Below are 20,555 nucleotides of genomic sequence, written 5' to 3' on the forward strand. Positions count from 1 at the left end.
AATGTTATTCTGAATTCAAAGTGACACAGTGAAATGGCATTCTGTCACAGTGCTCATAAACTGAATCCAAGTTGAGGTTTAAAAGAAATAAAATAAAAATGCTTTTTTTTTCATTCTTCTCAGCTCATACAAGCATGACCATCATTTTTATACATGTACACCCTCCCTCCATGCAGAAAGAAGGGGGGGGGAAATGGTGAAGGGAAAGTAAATAAAAATTTTGGAAATAAAACTATAATGAGAATATGTGCTTCAGAGAATATTAAGCATTTTCATTTATTTTTTAAGTGAGCTTAAAAAAGAAAAATGCTCCGAAAACAAAGAATATCATTATATTCAAAAACAGATACATATTCAAATGTAGAGTATATATTTTTAGATTTTTAGATGCATGTAATATACTTTAAAACATAATTTCTGTATGAATTTGGTTTTACATCAAAACTCTTCATTGCAATTCTATGCTGAGATATTGCAGGGAGAAGTTTCCAAAGAGTAATTTTAAGATCATTATGGAACAAATACTGCTGTTGATATTTACATACATATTTATGATTTTACATCTACTTCTTCTGGGACTCTGAATAAGTTCAAGATAAAGTCTTCTGAGAACTCTCTGAACACACGCATAAATAGCCCTATAATACAGTGTTCACTCAAAAAATATCTAAAGAACCGTAGGCCAGCAGGTGCATGAAAAGATGCTCAACATCACTAATCATCAGAGAAATGTTAATCAAAACCACAATGAGGGCTTCCCTGGTGGCGCAGTGGTTGAGAATCTGCCTGCTAATGCAGGGGACACGGGTTCAAGCCCTGGTCTGGGAGGATCCCATATGCCCATGCCGCGGAGCAACTAGGCCCATGAGCCACAACTACTGAGCCTGCGCGTCTGGAGCCTGTGCTCCGCAAAAAGAGAGGCCACGATAGTTAGAGGCCCGCGCACCGCGATGAAGAGTGGCCCCCGCTTGCCACAACTAGAGAAAGCCCTCGCACAGAAACGAAGACCCAACACAGTAAAAATAAATTAATTAATAAATTCCTACCCCCAACATCTTCTAAAAAAAAAAAAAAAACACACACACACAATGACACATCACCTCATATATGCTACACTGGCTATTATCAAAAAGACAAAAAATGAGTGTTGGAGAGGATGTGAGGAAAAAGAAATCTTTGTGCACTGTTGGCGGAAGTATAAATTGGTGTAGCTATTATGAAAAACAGTATGGAGGTTCCTCAGAAAGTTAAAAATAGAACTGCTGTATGATCCAGCAATTTCATTTCTGGATATTTATCCAAAGAAAACAAAAAAACACTAAGTTAAAAAGACATATGCAACCCCGTGTTCATTGCAGCATTATTTACAATAGCCAAGATATGGAAGCAACCCAAATGTCCATTGAGAGATGAATGGATAAAGAAAATGTGGTATATACAATCATCCTTTTGTATCCACGGGAGATTGGCTCCAGGACCCCTGCAGATACCAAAATCCAAGCATCCTCAAATTCCTTATATAAATGGAAGTGGTATTTGCATATAACCTATGCACAGCCTTCCATATATTTTAAATATTCTCTAGATTACTTGTAATACCTAATACAAGTAAATGCTATGTAAATAGTTGCCAGTGTGCAGCAACTTCAAGTTGTGCCTTTTAGAACTTTCTGAAAATTTTTTTCCCCAATATTTTCCATCCACAGTTGATTGAATCCTTGGATGTGGAACCTAGAGATATAGAGATACAGAATAAAATCTTGCCACTTGCAACAACATGGATTGACCTTGAAGGCATTATGCAAACTGAAATAAGTCAGACAGGGAAAGACAAATATATGATTTCATTTATATATGAAATCTAAAACAAAAGACAAAAACATAAAAGAAAAATAACAAGAAAAAAACAGGCTCATAGATTACAAAGAATAGATTGGTTGTTGCCAGAAGTGGGGGTTGGGTGAGGGGTGAAATGAGTGAAGAGAGTCAACAGGTACAAACTTACAGTTATAAAGTAAGTCACGGGGATGTAAGATACTATATGGGGACTACAGGTTAATAATACTGTGTTGCATATCTGAATGTTGCAAAAAGAGTAAATCTTAGAAATTCTCATCACAAGAAAAAATTTTTAACTATGTGTGGTGATGGATGTTAACTAGATTTACTGTGGTGATCTTTTGCAATATATAAAATTTTGTGTGTCAATTATACCTCAATAAAAAGTACAGAATTTACATTATTTAAATTAATTTTGAGTTTTTCGTGGGCTTTAGTGAACAGAATATTTCCTCATTGTTTTATTTTTAGAAAAATATACTGCCATAGTTATTCAAGTCATATATCTATATATGTATGTGAGCACGTGTGCGCACACACACATATACACACACACACACATTTACTCAAAATAATACATACACCAGATATGTAGATAGGTAGGTAGGTAGATAGATAAATAGATAATTTCAAAATTTTGTTACAAAAATGTTCCCCTGAGTTATTTTTTGCAGATTTATAAATGTAGTCTGTAGGTTGCAATTTTCTTTTCCAACAGAATAAGAGGTTAGCTGGTATGGATTGCCTCTGGTGTCTCCTTACTTAGAGAGTAAAACAAATTAGAATGCTAAAAACAAATCTATTCAAATGTTTGACATAATTTACCGGATGTTAAGAACATTTATAAAAATATACTTGGGCCATTCCTTTAAAATCTAGCCAGAATCTCACCATTTCTCACAATTTTCATTGCTATAAAGATCAGGGACCATATCTCCATCATTGGCTTCCTGGATTATTTCTATAGTCTCTTAACTGGTCTATTTCTGTCCTTACTCCCTAGTCATTATTCGCCTCAGAAAAGTCAGCATATCCTGGCTTTACCAAGGGTAATGGTAATTTAGATAGAAATTTGCCACGGTCTTCTTCACGATTTAATTCAAGCCTTTGCCTGGTCTGCAAGGATCTCCATGATGGGACATTCGTCGGCATATTTGACCTCATCTCCAGCTATGGGCCCCTCCATTCACTGTACTCAGTGCCACTGGCCTCCTTGCCCGGTACACTCCCATTTCAGGGATTTTGCAATTGCTGCTCAGTCTTTCTGGAGCACACATCACTCAGATACCATATGGCTCATCTTTTGCTTCCTTCAGGTCTCTGCTGAAATTTCATCCTAACAGAGAAGTCTTTTCTGACTACCTCACTGTAGGATAGCCACTACCCTCTAAATTGCTTATTTTTACCCTGATTTGTGTTTTGAAAACTTAAATTTAACACTGACAGTGTTTTTAAATTTACTTATTGTCTAACTTCCCTGGTTGAACAGTAGCTGCTTGAGCAGAGTGAATGTGTCCATTTCCTTCACTGCCCCCCAGAGTCCAGAATGGGTTAGGATTTAGTGGTTGTTGCATCAATGGTGAATGAAGGAGTGAATTTTAGTTATGAACCCTGAGCTTTATTTAGATAACAAATTTTATGCCAGCAAAATGGGCAACGGTTATTTATCCACTGCAGGAGGAAAAATATATGTATTTATAAACATACATATATATATATATTTACTTCGAGATATACTTTCCAGACTATTTTATACATTATATGTAAATCCATTTTAATAAAGGTATGCTATAATTTCACAAATATCACTTTTAATCTAGTTAAAAACTAGAAAATAAAAAAAATAAACAAAATGAATACAAAATAAATAAGACTCTTTCACTCTTTATGACATCTCCATACACTAAAAAGGGAGAAGATATATTCTTCTTGCTTTAGTGATTATGCATAATAAGTATTTACAAAAAGTTTATTTATATAACTACATCATTACTTTCAATGATTAATCCACTTTTACATGGTAATATAAAGTTCTATAGTTAGCACACTACTCCCTTTTCAATTGTGTTAAAAAGTAAAAAAGAAAGTCATACATTTTCCCAGATTGACACTAAGACATTGATCATTTATTGGCATAGATGGTAAATAAGTGTAAATCAATACAAAATATAAAATCCTATGTGTAAATATAAAATGCATTCATTGTATCTCTGTAAATATAAATTAATATAAATATATATATTATATACAATGTAACTCTTTTGTACCTCAATTTTACTTTGTAAATATATTTAATTTCAAACTTAAGTTTTATGAATCATTGATATAAAATATTTTCTATTATTTCTCATATTACTAAGAGAATTTATATCTGTTTAATATGAATTAATATCTCTACACCTTTTAAGCATTGTTATATATTGAGATCATTTTTAAAAACTTGTGACAAGATTTTAAGGGATTTGTTACTGAATAGAAAAAAGAAAAACAAGCAAAACCACAACAAAATAATAATGGAATAAACATTTGACACAATTATTTTTTCTAGGTATACTCTGAAAATTTAGCATAAATGAAAAATTTTGCTGAATGGGACCATGTGATTAAATTAATTTCTAGACAAAGCACAATTTTCTTGCAATAGTAGGAATTAAAAGTTGATAAATCATCTACATGAAAACTGTTTCTTTTCAGGATTATTTTTATTACCACATATGTTGTTTCTTTGATAAAATTCAGAGTTCCTGAACAAATATGGAAACAGTAGCATGATTAATGGGACTGAATGTAAAAATACTTTTTGCAGGTTAAAATAATCACAAGTATCAAAATTAAATGTGTATGGTATACCACCTTTTGGGATAAATAGAGTGCACTTTGCTATAATAGGGAGAGGGAAAAACTGTACTAAATTAAATGAAGCTCATTTTTTTGCCTGCGCTGTATTATTGGAAATTCCTATAATTTACCTCATTGTTATAGAAATAATCTACACACACCAAATACAGTCATGATTTTTTTCTTTCTCACATTTACATTCTTCATCTTCATGACCCTACCTGACAAAAAACAAACTACATACACTGAGATAAGGATTCATTTCCAATATTTTGAATTTTGCTCTCCATCCTCTTTTATATAAAACAATTTAACATTACTCGAGGGCTTCCCACCGCATTTCACCTTTTTGTCCTCTCCCTCCTTCTCGATAATTTTTCTCTTCACTTCCTTTGTCATAGCCCCTCAAACCCAGCGCTACCCATTCTCATTTCGTCCACTTACCAGTAGCAGCGCTCGCCCATATCAGAATTCTTCCAGTTTGAGGTCCAGGCTCACTAACAATGTATGAATTAGATATTTATATTCTCAGAAAAGTAATAAAAGGGGCAAGACCAAGCCTGGTGTGCATAGAGTTTACTTCTAGATCTTATTTTTAAATTAACCTTTTCGTCTGAGTTGATAATGTTAAAAAATTAAATTAAAATTAGACTCTGGTAAGAATTTTTTAAGGATTTAAGCAAATTAATAAGCCTAATTTTTTCAACACAAAATATATACCTGGTGAATCACAGAATAAAAGTGTCTCTGGGAGTGAATACTTCATAGTCACCTGGTCTTTTTTTTAATTTAAAATATTGCTCATTGAAGGAAAATTAAAATTTCTGTCATTTTCAAGTTTTAGTCTTTCTGTTCATTAATTTTTATTGGGTAATCTACTTTGAAAAACATGTCTATGTACCTTTTTCAATTTGAGGACTCCTTCTTGTGTATTCTCATCTGTGACGATGTCAAACAAATTTCCCCCATCTCCTGGAACAATACTGTATTCAATTTCTGCATTTTGTCCAAAATCAGGGTCCACAGCTCTTATTCTTCCAATAGCTGAGCCAATAGGGGAAGACTCGGGAACTTTCAGATGGAAAATGCCTGATAAGATATATATAATTTTTGTATACAGTGGAGTTAGTAAAGTACATAAGATTACCAGCCTTGAAAATATAGTCTACAGAAAATAAATCAACTCTAAAACATAATAGTGCAAAATTGAAAGGCAATTTGCTATCCAGTTAAAGATTATAATTAGGAGTAATAATTTCACTTTTCACTTCAATAGATTCTGTTGTAGAATTTCAATTGGTCATTATAAATAGTAGGAAGTGTTAAATTAAAATTACTGTGAAGAAATATTTTACATACTAGCACCATCTAAGTGTAACCAGTATCAAATGTGAAGGTGGGAATAGTCATGAAATAAACTGATACTAATGCAAAAGAATCCAGGATACAAGACATAGATTAAAAAGATACATAGATAGATGATAGATAGATACATAGATAGATAGAAGACAGATATTTAGATATTTATAGAAAAATAAGGCTATGTGTCCTAACATACAAAAATATAAAACATATATGTAAATGAATATAATAATAGATGAACTATTTCTTCAATAAGTATAAATCATTAAATTAAAAATTACTTGTAAAATGATAAGTGTATATATATATCTTTATATCTATGTATTAAATACATGTACATATATTTAATCTACAATGGATTTAAGTATAGTATACTACAAACTAATATTCAACTTCTACTTAGTAAATTTTTAGTAGATTCCCTTCCAGGTACTTTTACACACTTTTAAAGTCAGGATATAAAGTTCTATCTCCCAATTTTTTAACGTTAAGGAAAAGAGAAAAGTAAAATGCTTATTGTGTACCACCAGGCGGAACACCAACATTACTATAAATTTGATACTGAGTCAGAAAATCCTATAAAAATCTCTATCTATATAAAATATAATAGAATCAAGAAAAATTATGGTATCTCACAAAAATGAAAATATATACATTGTTTAAAAGAGTTTACAAAATTTTGTAAGGTATAACGTGAAGAAAAAAATATGGGCTATTTTACTGATATCTCACCAATATAAATATTAATAGGTTAAACAGCAGTCTGTTTAAATCAAAAAAACGGAAAGAAAGAAAATAGGAGGAAATGCAAATGCTAAAGCAAAACTAAACACAAAAATATAAAGTTTAAATTAATATTGACACCAGTTTAAGCTTCTGTTAGTAGATTTTTGATTCTACTTTCCCATGAGTAAAGCAACCAGGGTAATTAATTTGATTTGAAATTCTAGTTACATTTATAGCAATTAAATTCGGAAGGTTTTAATATGTTTTTTGGATGCTGAAGTTCATTCAACAAGCTACATTACAGTATTACAATTGTTTCCTTTGAGATATGAGAAAAAATAATCTTTCACATTTTATGGAGATTCTGCCAAATTGTCAATTCTTTATTCCCAGTTATTTTTAGAGGTCTATTGTTGTTTCACAACCGTTTACAAAATTTTCCAATTTCATTAGCCCAGGAAGCACTTAAATCTTGCCATCTGCCTTTCTACCTGCTGCCCCCAAAAAGGATATCTACCTTTTGCTCCTATAATGTTAAAATCAGCCTTATTTATATCCATCCAGTGGACATTACCTCAACGGGACATATAATATATTTAGTCTCAAGAGAGCTAAGTATTTACCTAAAATTGTTTGTTTCCATGTAATAGACAGAAAGTACATTTTACAGTGGTATAAAATACTTGCTTAATTAGTTAACTTAATAGTTAATTAACAGTATAACTGCCTTCAAACAAGATATGAGAAATCTCTCTAAAAGAGAAAATGTAAATGTTAAATAAATAAATAGATACCAAATAAAAATACTTCAAGTGACAACAATGGAGTGTTATGTAGACATTATAAAATAATTTTGGTTGAAGAATTCATATTTATCTATCAAACTAGCAACTTTTCATAGACTATAATTATGCTTCATTAGGCTTTACTCCCTAAACAATTAAGAGAGTGGCTATCCTATAGAGTTGTCCAATGTTTGTGAACTCAAAACAGGGTTTGAATTTGAGAAAACATGAGCAAAGAAAAAGAATAAAATTATGGGTTACATTGTATACCCATTGCCTCCAAAAAGGGTAAAGACAGATATTCAAGGGGAATTTGTCTGAGTTCAAATAGCCATGATTAATAAGCAAGACATAATGTGGCTTTTGCAACCTAGTTTCTATAGAACATGTGTTTCACGATAGCCATATTAAACCCTAATCCTACTGAAGCACTCCTGAGATATTAGCAAACAGAAGGATGCCTGAATTCCTGTTTAATGTGGCAAGAAAGCATGTGACACAGTTATATAAAGTTGTACTAAATTTCTCAGTGACAAATTCCAAAGAAAGAGGACAAGGCATAGAACATGTGAAGTATTTTTTATTTCCTTTTTTCTTCCTTTCATAGCACCTATGATTTACCAGAAACGTGTCTACAACCTTTGTGTCTCATTGTGTGATTGTGATATTGAAATGAAGAAACACCAAAAGCCTTGAATCTATAGTGTGATCTGTCATGGTCTAATCTAACAGTACATCAGTAAGTGTTAGGAAAGTTCTTGAATTTTTCCAAATAGAGCAGTGGAGGTCTATGTTGGAAAATAAATGCTCCTCTAACAGGATACTTAGTTAGGAAACATGACTAAAAATTACTGAAGACATAGCTGGCAGAGATTTGAGAGAGACAGGGAGCTGTCAAGTGTAGTGGATTTCAAGTTAAAAACATGGCCAAGCAGTGCATGATGGTGATGGTGTTGCATCACTGGGGAAACGGGAGGGTTGAATGGAATCTTTAGGAAAATATGGGCATCTAACGTAAAAGCTTGGAAAATTTCTGCTTACTTTATCCAAGCTATTCGGGGGGAGCAACTTTAGGTTACATGTTAGGTTTATGAGTTCGCTTTTCATTTGAACATTTAAAAGTAAAAATAATAGAATCAAAAAATCAAGGGAAATAATCTAGTCTGGTGTTATCACTTAGGCTTATGGTTAGTGAAGGTGAAGAGTTTAGCCAGAATTGAGACCTTTCAATGTCAGAAAAAAATTTAAACTCTGAGAGGCTAGCTAAAGGACATCAGATAATACAGACTATAGATGAAAGACTATATGCCTTTTCAAGACTATAGGCTGAGATATGACTCTTATGTTTTATAAAAGAACATATTATGAGGCTAATAATAAATGTGAAGACAGCCATACTTAGCAATCCTCTATCAATATAAGTTAAATAGCAGTTTTAGAAAAAGTTGTCAGCATGTAGTTTGCCTGCAAAATTCATAATTATCTAACAGCACTGGAAAACTTGTCATTAAATTGAAATATTAGTCTTGTCCTAAAAAGATGGACTTAATAGCATTCAACTAACATACCCTACTAAAATTAAGATATAATAGAAGTAAAACAGTGTTTTCCACTTACATCTGTTTTCTACATTGAGGTTTTAGTGTACATAAAACAAACACATAGAGAGCACTGAATTTTCTGTTCTTTGCATAACAGTTATACATTGTAGTAAGGTGGAAGATGCATTCATTAAGACAAGCATTTCTCAGTAGAACATTGTAGTTGGCAATAAAGTCTACAGAACATGGAACAAATCAGAGAAACTATGCATTAGTCTTGTCAGATTGTTTAGGTTCTGTCATTTTATTTCCAATGACTTGACATTTTATCATTTCTAGAAACTCAACAGCAATAAAGCTAGGGTCATTAAGATTAATTCAAAACTGAAGTAAATCTTCACCTGTGCCAAAGTTGGATCGCTTATGATGTACCATGTAATTACACTGCCATCATTTTCTGGACATCCTACTTTTGACACATATGAAACATCTTAATGGCACTACTTCTACAACACACATTAAGATAGAAGACAGGTGACAAGAAATTATTCACAGAGTCAATAAGAATATATACTTACATAGTTATCAAATATGCATGCTAGGCTGAACAAAAATAACCATGTTCCCATAGAAAAGGAGAAAACTGCATGTAGTGAACTAAGGTAGAATTATAGTGATCAAATTCTCTAGCTTCTTACAGGTAATGTGCCCTGTTAATTCCAAAGGTAAAAGTATTTGTTACTTAATTATAGGCTAAGTGGGCATCCTCTAAGTAACTAATGCTACTCAAAAAATTATATTTTGATTATTAGAACTTGCACTGCGTGTGTGTGTGTGCATGTGTGCACATTCATTAATACCTAAGGACAAAGGATATATATTTCCCTTTCTTTTTCTTTGAGAAAATTTCCAAGTATTGATGAAAACACCAAAAATATATATTTACTTAACAAAATACAAATTAATATGTTACAGTTTAATCAGAAATAAAGATTATAGGACCTGAATAAATACATTAAATGAATGAATGAATTATACAGTACTGTGACAACATTCAGCCATAAGAATAGAAAATAAATAGAAGATGGAATAATCCATTACAACTTCTCTTTTGAAATACATTTTATTTTATGCTTATAGTAATAACTAATCTAAAGTTACTGAAAAACAATACATAAGAAGTCAATGTTCAGCTGCACATAAAACGTATCTATATGTAACAAATAACTAAGTTGGAGGTAATTTGGTCTAAGTAGAAATTATTTCAAATTGATAAGAATGTTAAGCATTTTTAAGAACTTGAAAGCATATACTTCAGACCACTTAAGGAGGTGATTACTTGAAATATTACATTTACATTTCAACTTTAGAAAATAGAGAGGAGAATCAAGATGGCAGAGTAGAAAGGACTTAAACTCATCTCATCATTTGGGCACACCAAAATTACAACTACTTAAAGAGCAACTATCTATGAGAACAACCTAAAGTCTTACAGAAAAGATTTTCTGAAACTAAAGATATAAAGAAGGGACCACGACAAGATGGGTAGAAGGGGAGGAGATGGATTATACTCAAGACCCACACCCCCAGGATGATAACTGGCAAACAGGAGGGAAGTTACAACCACAGAGTTTGAAAATGGAAACACAGCATTCCAAAACCTATGTGAAACAGCAGAAGCAGTTCTAAGTGGGAAGATTATAATGATATAGGCCTACCACAGAAAAGAAGAAAAATCTCAAATAACCAATCTAACTTTACACCTAAAGGAATGAGAAAAAGAAGAATAAGCAAAACTTAAAGTTACTAGAAGGAAGAAAATAGCACAGAGCCAAGAAGAAATAAAGGAAATAGAGGTTAATATATATATATATATATATATATGTATGTATGTAGAGAGAAAAGATCAATGAAACTAAGATTTAGTTCTTTGAAAAGATAAATAAAATTTATAAACCTCTAGCCAGACACATCAAGAAGAAAAGAAATTAAAATGAATAAAAATGAAATGGGAGAAGTTACAACTGACACCACAGAAATACAAAGGATCATAAGAGATTATGACAAAAAATTATATGCCAAAAAATTGGACAACCTAGAAGAAATGAATACATTCCAAGAAGCACTGCATTCTTCCAAGACTGAATCAGAAAAAAATAGAAAATCTGAACAGACCAATTACTAGTAATGAAGTTTAATCTGTAATCAAAAAACTCCCAATAAACAAAAGTCCAGGACCAGACAGCTTCACAAGTGGATTTTAACAAACATTTAAAGAAAAGTTAATACCTATTTGTCTCAAACTATTCCAAAAATTTGAAGAGGAAGGGACTCTTCCAAACTCATTCTGTGAGGTCAGTATCAATTTACAGGACTATATCCCTGATTAATATAGATGCAAAAGTCCTCAACAAAACATTGGCAAGCCAAATTAAACAATACATTAAAAGGTTCATACACCACGACCAAGTGGAATTTATACCAGGAATGCAAGTATGGTTCTAAATCCACAAATCAATCAATGTGATGCATTACATTATCATAGGATAAAAATCATATGATCATCTCAATACATACAGAAAAAATTTGACAAAATTCAACATTCATTTATGATAAAAACTATTAACAAAGTGTGTATAAAGGAAGCATATCTCAACATAACAAAACCTATATATGACAAACCCACAGCCAACATCATAGTCAATGGTAAAAAGGTGAAAGCATTTCCTCTAACATCAGATACAAGACAAGGATGCCCACTCTCACCACTTTTATTCAACATAGTATTGGAAGTCCTAGCCACAGCAATCTGACAAGAAAAATAAGTAAAAGAAAATAAGTAAAAGCACCAAATTAGAAAGGAAGACATAAAACTGTTATTCTTTTCAGATGACATATCTTATACATAGAAAATCCTGAAGACTCCACCAAAAAAAAAAAAAAAAGAAAAAAAGAAAACTATTAGAACTAATAGATTAATTCAGTAAAGATGTAGGATCCCAAATTAATTTACAGAAATTTGTTGCATTTCTACACACTAATAATAACTGTTGGAAGAAAAATTAAGAAAACAATCCTCTGTACAATTTGATCAAAAAGAATAAAATACCTGGAAATAAGTATAACCAAGGAGGTGAAAACCTGTACTCTGAAAACTAAAAGACATTGATAAAAGAAATTGAAAACTTACAAACAAATGGAAAGATATACCATGCTCATGGATTAGAAGAATTAATATTGTTAAATATTCTACCCAAGGCAATCTACAGATTTAATGTAATCTTATTAAAATACAAATACCATTTTTCACAGAACTGGAACAAATAATCCTAAAATTTGTATGGAACCACAAAAGACCACTAATAACAAAAGAAATCTTGAGAAAGAAGAACAAAGCTGGAAGTATCATGCTTATGGATTTCAAACTTTACTACAAAGCTACAGTAATGAAAACAGTATGGTACTGTTAGGTCAATGGTACTGTTAGATCAGTAAATCAATGGAACAGAATAGAGACCCCCCCCCAGAAATAAACCCACACACTTATGGTAAATTAATCTACAACAAAGGAGGCAAGAATATCCAGTGGGGGAAAGATCACCTCTTCAATAAATGGTGCTGGGAAAACCAGACAGGTACATGAAAAATAATGAAACTGAACCACTTTTTCACATGATATACAAAAATAGACTCAAAATGGATTAAAGACTTAAATTTAAGACCTGAAACCACAAAATTACTAAGGAAAACATAGGTGGTGTGTTCTTTAAAATCTATCTTAGCAATATTTCTTTGGATATGTCTCCTCCAGCAAGGGAAACAAAACCAAAAATAAGCAGATGAGACTATTAAAAAACTAAAGAAACACACTTCTGAATTGAAGATATTTCCAAATGATATATCCAGTAAAGGGTTAATACCCAAAATACTTGAAGAACTCATAAACTAAAAAAAAAAAAAAAATTGAATAATAGGCATAGGACCTGAAAAGACATTTTTCTGAAGAAGTACAGATGACCAACAGGCACGTGAAAAGATGCTCAACAACACTAATCATTAGGGAAGTAAATATCAAAATCATGAGATATTGTCCCACACCTGTCTGAATTGTTATCATCAAAAAGCCAAAAAATAAGTGTTGATGATCCAGCAATTTCAATTCTGGATATATACCCAAAGAAAACAAAAACACTAATTCAAAAAGATATATGCACCCATATGTTAATTGCAACATTAGTTACAATAGCCAAGATATTAAAGCAACCTAAATGAACATCAAGAGATGAATGGATAAAGAAGATGTGGTACATATATACAATGGAATATCACTCAGCCATAAAAAGAATGAAATCCTACCATTTGCTACAACATGGATGGATCTAGAGGGTATTATACTAAGTAAAATTAGCCAGACAGAAAAAGACAAATATCATATGATCTCACTTATATTTGGTATTTAAAAAACAAAATAGAAAACAAAACAAAACAAAAACAGACTCATAGATACAGAGAAAAAACAATGGATTGTTTCCAGAGGGGAAGAAGGGGATGGGGATGGGCAAAATAGGTGAAGGGAATTCAGAGGTGTGTACTTCCAGTTATAAAATAAATAATCACAGTGTTATATTGTACAGAGTAGGGAATATCATCACTGGTACTGTCATGGCTTTGTATGAGGATGGATGGTCAATAGATTTACTGTAGTGATCTTTTAGTGATGAATTTAAATGTCAAATCACTATGCTCTAGACCTGAAACTAACATAATATTGTATGTCAAATATATGTCAATTTATAAAAGTGAACTATTTTTTGATACACGCTACAAAATGGATTAACCTTTAAAGATACTGTGCTAAGTTAAACAAGCTAGTTATAAAAGATTACATATTGTATTACTCCATTTTATGGAGTGTACAGATAAGCAAATCTACAGAGACAGAAAGTAGATAAAATTATGCACGGGAGTGGAGGATGCAATTGAGAGCAACTGGGGAATAACTGCTCATGGGTATGTGGTTTCTTTTTGGAATGATAAAAATATTCTAGAATTAGTAGAGATGGTTGCACAACTTTTTGTGTATAGTAAAAAACACCGAATTGTACACTTTTAAAAAACAAAATAAAAACTTCATAAAAGAAAACAAATAAATAAAATTTAGAAAATAAATGCATATTACTATAAAACTGTTGATTCAGTGATTGAAGTCAGACATTAAATTGTTCAAATAGTGATCTTGTGTATATGTGTGTGTGTGTGATTTACCATCTAATTACAGAGAAGTAAAATGTTGCTTTATAAATATTTTAGTGTTTTAATTACTTAAGCAAGTATAATAGCACACAAAATGATCTGCCTTATCTATGGAAAATAAAAAGGTAATAAAAGCAAAAACCATATCTCATATGACCATGTCTCATATTTCATAGAAAAAAATAATATCATAGAGGGGATATCTCAGCTTCCTGAACTTTTAGACTATCCCACATCATGTTACCATTAGTCTAAAAAAGTACAACATGCAAGATGTAGTAAAAACCTTATTTTTCCTTTGTCTCTCACTGTTCCTTTAGACTTTCTTCATTTCCAGTATGCTTTGCGTTCTCTGTTCATTTTCAAATAGTAGTCTTATGTTGACTTTAATTACCAAAATCTAGATCTGGAAATCAGAAATTTCCAGTATATCATATTAATTAGTGATTTGATCCATGTGCAAAATTAAGACTTCTCCTGTCTGCCAGTCCACCCCCAAGCCAAACTGGGCCAGTGCAGATGGGGCTTCAGTTTGGAAATGGATGGCTTGACAGGCTTTGCCTTGTCTCGTCATTCACTTGCCAGTATTGAAAATTCCAACCAAACCAATTCCAAATGAACTATGAAACAAAAACCCATTTATGTTACTTAATGATTGTCAGAATAAAAAGTGTTCCTGATTCTCAAAAATATGTATTTTTAATATATGATTTATATAGCCACTACTTCCATTACATAGTAAACATGATGTAGGTTTTGGCAAGAGTGCACAACGTTTCAAGTGCATCAATAACCTTCCGTTGTGCATTCATTTTATGGAGTACATTTAATATTCCCTTAAAACCTCCATTAATCATGTAAACATTTCTTTTGTCCTTGTCTATGTAATTTCTGACCCACCTAACAAAACATAGTAGATGGATAATTCTCATTGATATTGCCCAATAATTTCACAAAAATGGGTTACACCTGAGGTTTTATTATAAATTATAAATATATTCAACATCTTACAAACTAGGCCCGAAAAATGTTTGAAATTCAAATTCACCTGGGAATACTTATTTAACCAAGAGTTTGTTTTTTCACAGATTTTTTTGAAACATTGTGAGACTAGTCTAGAAAATAAACTTAACCAAAATTAATTTTTTCAACAGCACCAAATTCATTGATCTACAAATTTTATTTCTAAATATTCATCATGTGTTAATGCATTAATGTATGTATACAATGGTTTAAATTTTCTTTAATTGACTGTATTTTATAATTGAACGCTGCATATCTCTTCCCTATCTTGTTGCTCATGCCTAAAATGTTTCATTTTCCCACTGCTCCTAATCCCCCTTTACATAAATTCTATTCTTCATTCTTTCAATGACAACTTCAAGTCATTTTTTGATGAAATTTTCTCTTGTTTTTGCACTTCCATTTTTTCACTATTCTTTAAATAATACATTATGTTTTTTCAATGGTCTAAAATATTTTGGTACACATTTGCTGTTCCACTGGCTAACTCTTCTTAGAGGTTTCAGAAATTAATATTGATATTAATTCCTTCTACATCCTCTCAGATCTGCTCTGTAATGATTTGGTACCCATCTTACACATTTGTATATCATCATGTGCATAAGTCTATCATTCATTTTACTTCAAATAGTATAATTCTCCATTATACACAGAGTTGCTTGAGGGAAGAGATTAATTTTTTATGCCTTTATACATACAAAAAAATGATATAGCCATTTTTGCATTTACTTTTCTATAAAACTAGCAATCCATGAAACATTATTTGTTAAAGGAAATAATTTATTGTGTCCAATATTTGTTAATAAAATAGATATCTTATGTGCAAAATATTTTGTTTCCATGGTTTTAGTATTATTTATATCGTGTTTAACTTTCATAAATACTGTATAAGTCCAATTTCTTTGCCTATATAAATGCTAAGACTAATAATAAGGCAAATATGAAATAGATTTAGACCATGTGACATAAATGAGAATTTAGGATACCTTCACAACTGTGGTTAAAAATATACACCATTGTCAGAAATATATGTATTAAAGGTTTGAGGTGGTGATTTTTAAGCTTCTCTTTATACCTTTGTTCATTCTACCTCCTGGATTTTCTTACATTCAAAATTAAAGAACTATGCCCTCTTTAATCTGATTAATTTCATGCATGCCTCAAGTTTCCTTTGTCACTTCTATCATTAAATGTCTCTCAGAAATGTTTTTTGACTCTGACTTCTCTTTGAGGTTCCCTATATTTTCGGCCATCATTTGCTCATTTCCACTCAAATTTCAGCATATCAGCAGAAAAACCGTCTCCTACTTAAATACTTTCTTCACATGCTCTTTATCTTACTTATCTCTGAATCCAATAGATCACAAAGTCCTTTCCATTCTGCTGCTGTGTATTTCTCAATTCTGGCTGTTTGTTTATTCCAAACAACTGCCCTGGGTTTGTGCCATATCTCTCTACTTCAGTGTTTACCAACTTAACAAAGTTATTTTTTAAACATATTGATTTATGATATTGCCTCTCTACTCAAAAGCACACACATACATACATAAATACATGTGTATAATTCAGGAGTGCGGCACTCTTCAACCAACCTTCTCTCTTTCAGTCTGTTAAATTCTTACTATATATTTCTTCCTAAATGCTTTATCCTTCATATTTCCTAATAATCCCAGCTAGATCTAATAACTGTATCTTATTTATGCCAATAATTATTCTGATCATATTCCTATTATGGAATTCTACGGTGGTTGTAATATATTTATACATATAGATATTTGTCTTATAGAGTGCACTGTTGACTGAGAAAAGTAAAGATAGTATTATTCAATTCATTCAATTCTCTTAAGAATCAAGAACAAGTATGAATAAATACATATATATGATTGTATAAAAGTGGCAGGAATTTTTTTAACATCTTTATTGGAGTATAATTGCTTTACAATGGTGTGTTAGTTTCTGCTTTATAAAAAAGTGAATCAATTATACATATACATATATCCCCATATCTCTTCCATCTTGCAACTCCCTCCCTCCCACCCTCCCTATCCCACCCCTCTAGGTGGTCACAAAGCACCGAGCTGATCTCCCTGTGCTATGCGGCTGCTTCCCACTAGCTATCTATTTTACGTTTGGTAGAGTATATATGTCCATGCCACTCTCTCACTTTAACCCATCTTACCCTTCCCCCTCACCATGTCCTCAAGTCCATTCTCTAGTAGGTCTGTGTCTTTATTCCCGTCTTGCCCCTAGGTTCTTCATGACCTTTTTTTTTTTTTTCTTAGATTCCATATATATGTGTTAGCATACAGTATTTGTTTTTCTCTTCCTGACTTACTTCACTCTGTATGACAGTCTCTAGATCCATCTACCTCACTACAAATAACTCAATTTCATTTCTTTTCATGGCTGAGTAATATTCCATTGTATATATGTGCCACATCTTCTTTATCCATTCATTTGTTGATGGACACTTAGGTTGCTTCCATGTCTTGGCTATTGTAAATAGAGCTGCAATGAACATTGTGGTATATGACTCTTTTTGAATTATGGTTTTCTCAGGGTATATGCCCAGGAGTGGGATTGCTGGGCCATATGGTAGTTCTATTTGTAGTTTTTTAAGGCACCTCCATACTGTTCTCCATAGTGGCGGTATCCATTTACATTCCCACCAACAGTGCAGGAGGGTTCCCTTTTCTCCACACCCTCTCCAGCATTTATTGTTTGTATATATATATATATATATTTTTTTTTTTTTTGCTGTCCACAGGCCGCTCACTGTTGTGGCCTCTCCTATTGCAGAGCACAGGCTCTGGATGTGCAGGCTCAGTGGCCATGGCTCACAGGCCCAGCCACTCTGCAGCATGTGGGATCTTCCTGGACCGGGGCACGAACCCGCGTCCCCTGCATCGGCAGGCAGACTCTCAACCACTGCACCACCAGGGAAGCCCTGTTTGTATATTTTTCGATGATGGCCATTCTGACCAGTGTGAGATGATATCTCATTGTAGTTTTGATTTGCATTTCTCTAACGATTAACGATGTTGAGAGTTCTTTCATGTGTTTGTTGGCAATCTGTATATCTTCTTTGGAGAAATGTCTATTTAGGTCTTCTGCCCATTTCTGGATTGGGTTGTTTGTTTTTATAATGTTGAGCTGCATTAGCTGCTTGTGTATTTTGGAGATTAATCCTTTGTCAGTTGCTTCATTTGCAAATATTTTCTCGCATTCTGAGGGTCGTCTTTTTGTCCTGTTTATGGTTTCCTTTGCTGTGCAAAAGCTTTTAAGTTTCATTAGGTCCCATTTGTGTGGCAGGAATTTTTAATTGACTATAATGTGATTTTCAAAGACTGAAATAATAATAAAATAAACTTAAGCATTTTAAGCAAACTAGGGAAATGATATTAACAATCATAGCATATATCCTTTACTCTGGGTAAAAGTGTTTAAACTAGTATTATGATTGTAATTGCCACCTCAAGAAGGTCGCTGGCCATCCAGCTCATAAGCATAATTCTTCTGAGAGTCTGCTAATGGGGCAATGGAGCAACCAGGCTACAATCTTTTATACTTTGCCACATGGGAAAGAGAACGAAATAAGTCATCAAAAAGTGTCAGCACTATTTTAAAAGGACTCATATACTCATTAGCAAAGCACAATATGATGTGAATAATGATAATTATAGCAATGAAAAATTATTTAAACATTCTATTTCTGCTATTTTTCATTTGCTTACATCTGCCCACATAGAGTCTAGTGAAACTCACTAATCACTTCCCATTGGAGAACTGGGAGTGCAAAGTTTTTCACTGATCTTGCCTTCAAATTGTATTCATTTTGATCCAGTTTGAGTTCAGCCTTAAAGCATCAGTATCTGACATCCGTAAACTCTTTGGAAAACTTCTAAACAAGACGTACAACTGTATATGAGTGCTTAATATGTTAAAAAAAATAATAAACTTTCAAAATACTTAGTTTAAAATGACTACATTTTGTCGGGCTTCTCTGGTGGCGTAGTGGTTGAGAGTCCGCCTGCCGATGCAGGGGACACGGGTTCGTGCCCCAGTCCGAGAAGATCCCACATGCTGCGGAGCGGCTGGGCCCGTGAGCCATGGCCGCTGAGCCTGCGCGTCTGGAGTCTGTGATCCGCAACGGGAGAGGCCACAACAGTGAGAGACCCGCGTACCGCGAAAAAAAAAAAAAAGACTACATTTTAATACTCAGTCTCCACCCAAATAGGTGGAATTTTGCATGAATCAAAAAGTTCTTATGAGGTACAAAATAATTAACTCATTACCTCTAGTTAACGAATAATGAAAAAGCCTTCTCAGAGAATCAACACTTGCTCCTTCATCACAGATTTTCAAATTGTGCCCTGCAGACTATCTATATCACAATCTACTGGAACACTTATCTATAATTCAGTTTCTGGATTTAAACTATGTCAACTGAAGCAGAACTTCCCTCGTTGGGACATAGGATCCCAAGGAATTCCTAAGGCAAATACAATTTGAGAACCCCTGGGAGAGCCACTGGTGAATAAGTCCCAGTTTATCGTTTGCATGCCTTATCTTCAGGAAATAGTTGTTTCTTATTTATTTTCATTGAAGTAGACAAAGGCCCATTTGGGAATTAAACTTGAAGTGCTTATTTCCCTTAGTAAAAAGCTAGTTTTATAACGTGTCTTGGCTTATTTTTCAAGAATAGAAATAAGAGTCATCAAATATGACTCATGCTTGCATTCTATGTGAGAACTGGAAGATACCTGAATATAAACGCTTTGTATAATTTTTTAACCCCTAAAATTTATGATTTCTAATGCTTTTTTTTTTTTTTTTTTTTGCGGTACGCGGGCCTCTCACTGTTGTGGCCTCTCCCGTTGCGGATCACAGGCTCCGGAAGCACAGGCTCAGAGGCCATGGCTCACGGGCCCAGCCGCTCCGCGGCATGTGGGATCTTCCCGGACCGGGGCACGAACCCGTGTCCCCTGCATCGGCAGGCGGACTCTCAACCACTACGCCACCAGGGAAGCCCGACTTTTAATGCTTTTTAAACATTTTAATGCATTTTTAAACATTTAAACATTTTAATGCATTTTTAAACATTTAAACATGAGGAGCATATCTAATTGTAATATAGCATACATACATACAATATCAAAGATCAACTTATCTAATTTTTTGTCATATT

General features: G+C 32.8%; 1 protein-coding gene across 5 annotated transcripts in view; it reads right to left on the reverse strand.

The window, feature by feature from the left end:
* CDH12 (cadherin 12) overlaps positions 1 to 20,555 on the reverse strand; it is a 981,162-nt gene that overhangs the window by 54,550 nt on the left and 906,057 nt on the right. For all 5 annotated transcript variants that reach the window (XM_060295685.1, XM_060295681.1, XM_060295683.1 and 2 more), the window contains one exon: positions 5,579 to 5,766. In XM_060295685.1, coding sequence (XP_060151668.1) covers positions 5,579 to 5,766 — 188 coding nt within the window. The remainder of the gene's footprint in view (positions 1 to 5,578; positions 5,767 to 20,555) is intronic.

The sequence above is a fragment of the Globicephala melas genome, chromosome 3 (assembly GCF_963455315.2).
Source record: "Globicephala melas chromosome 3, mGloMel1.2, whole genome shotgun sequence".
Classification (NCBI taxonomy): Eukaryota; Metazoa; Chordata; class Mammalia; order Artiodactyla; family Delphinidae; genus Globicephala; species Globicephala melas.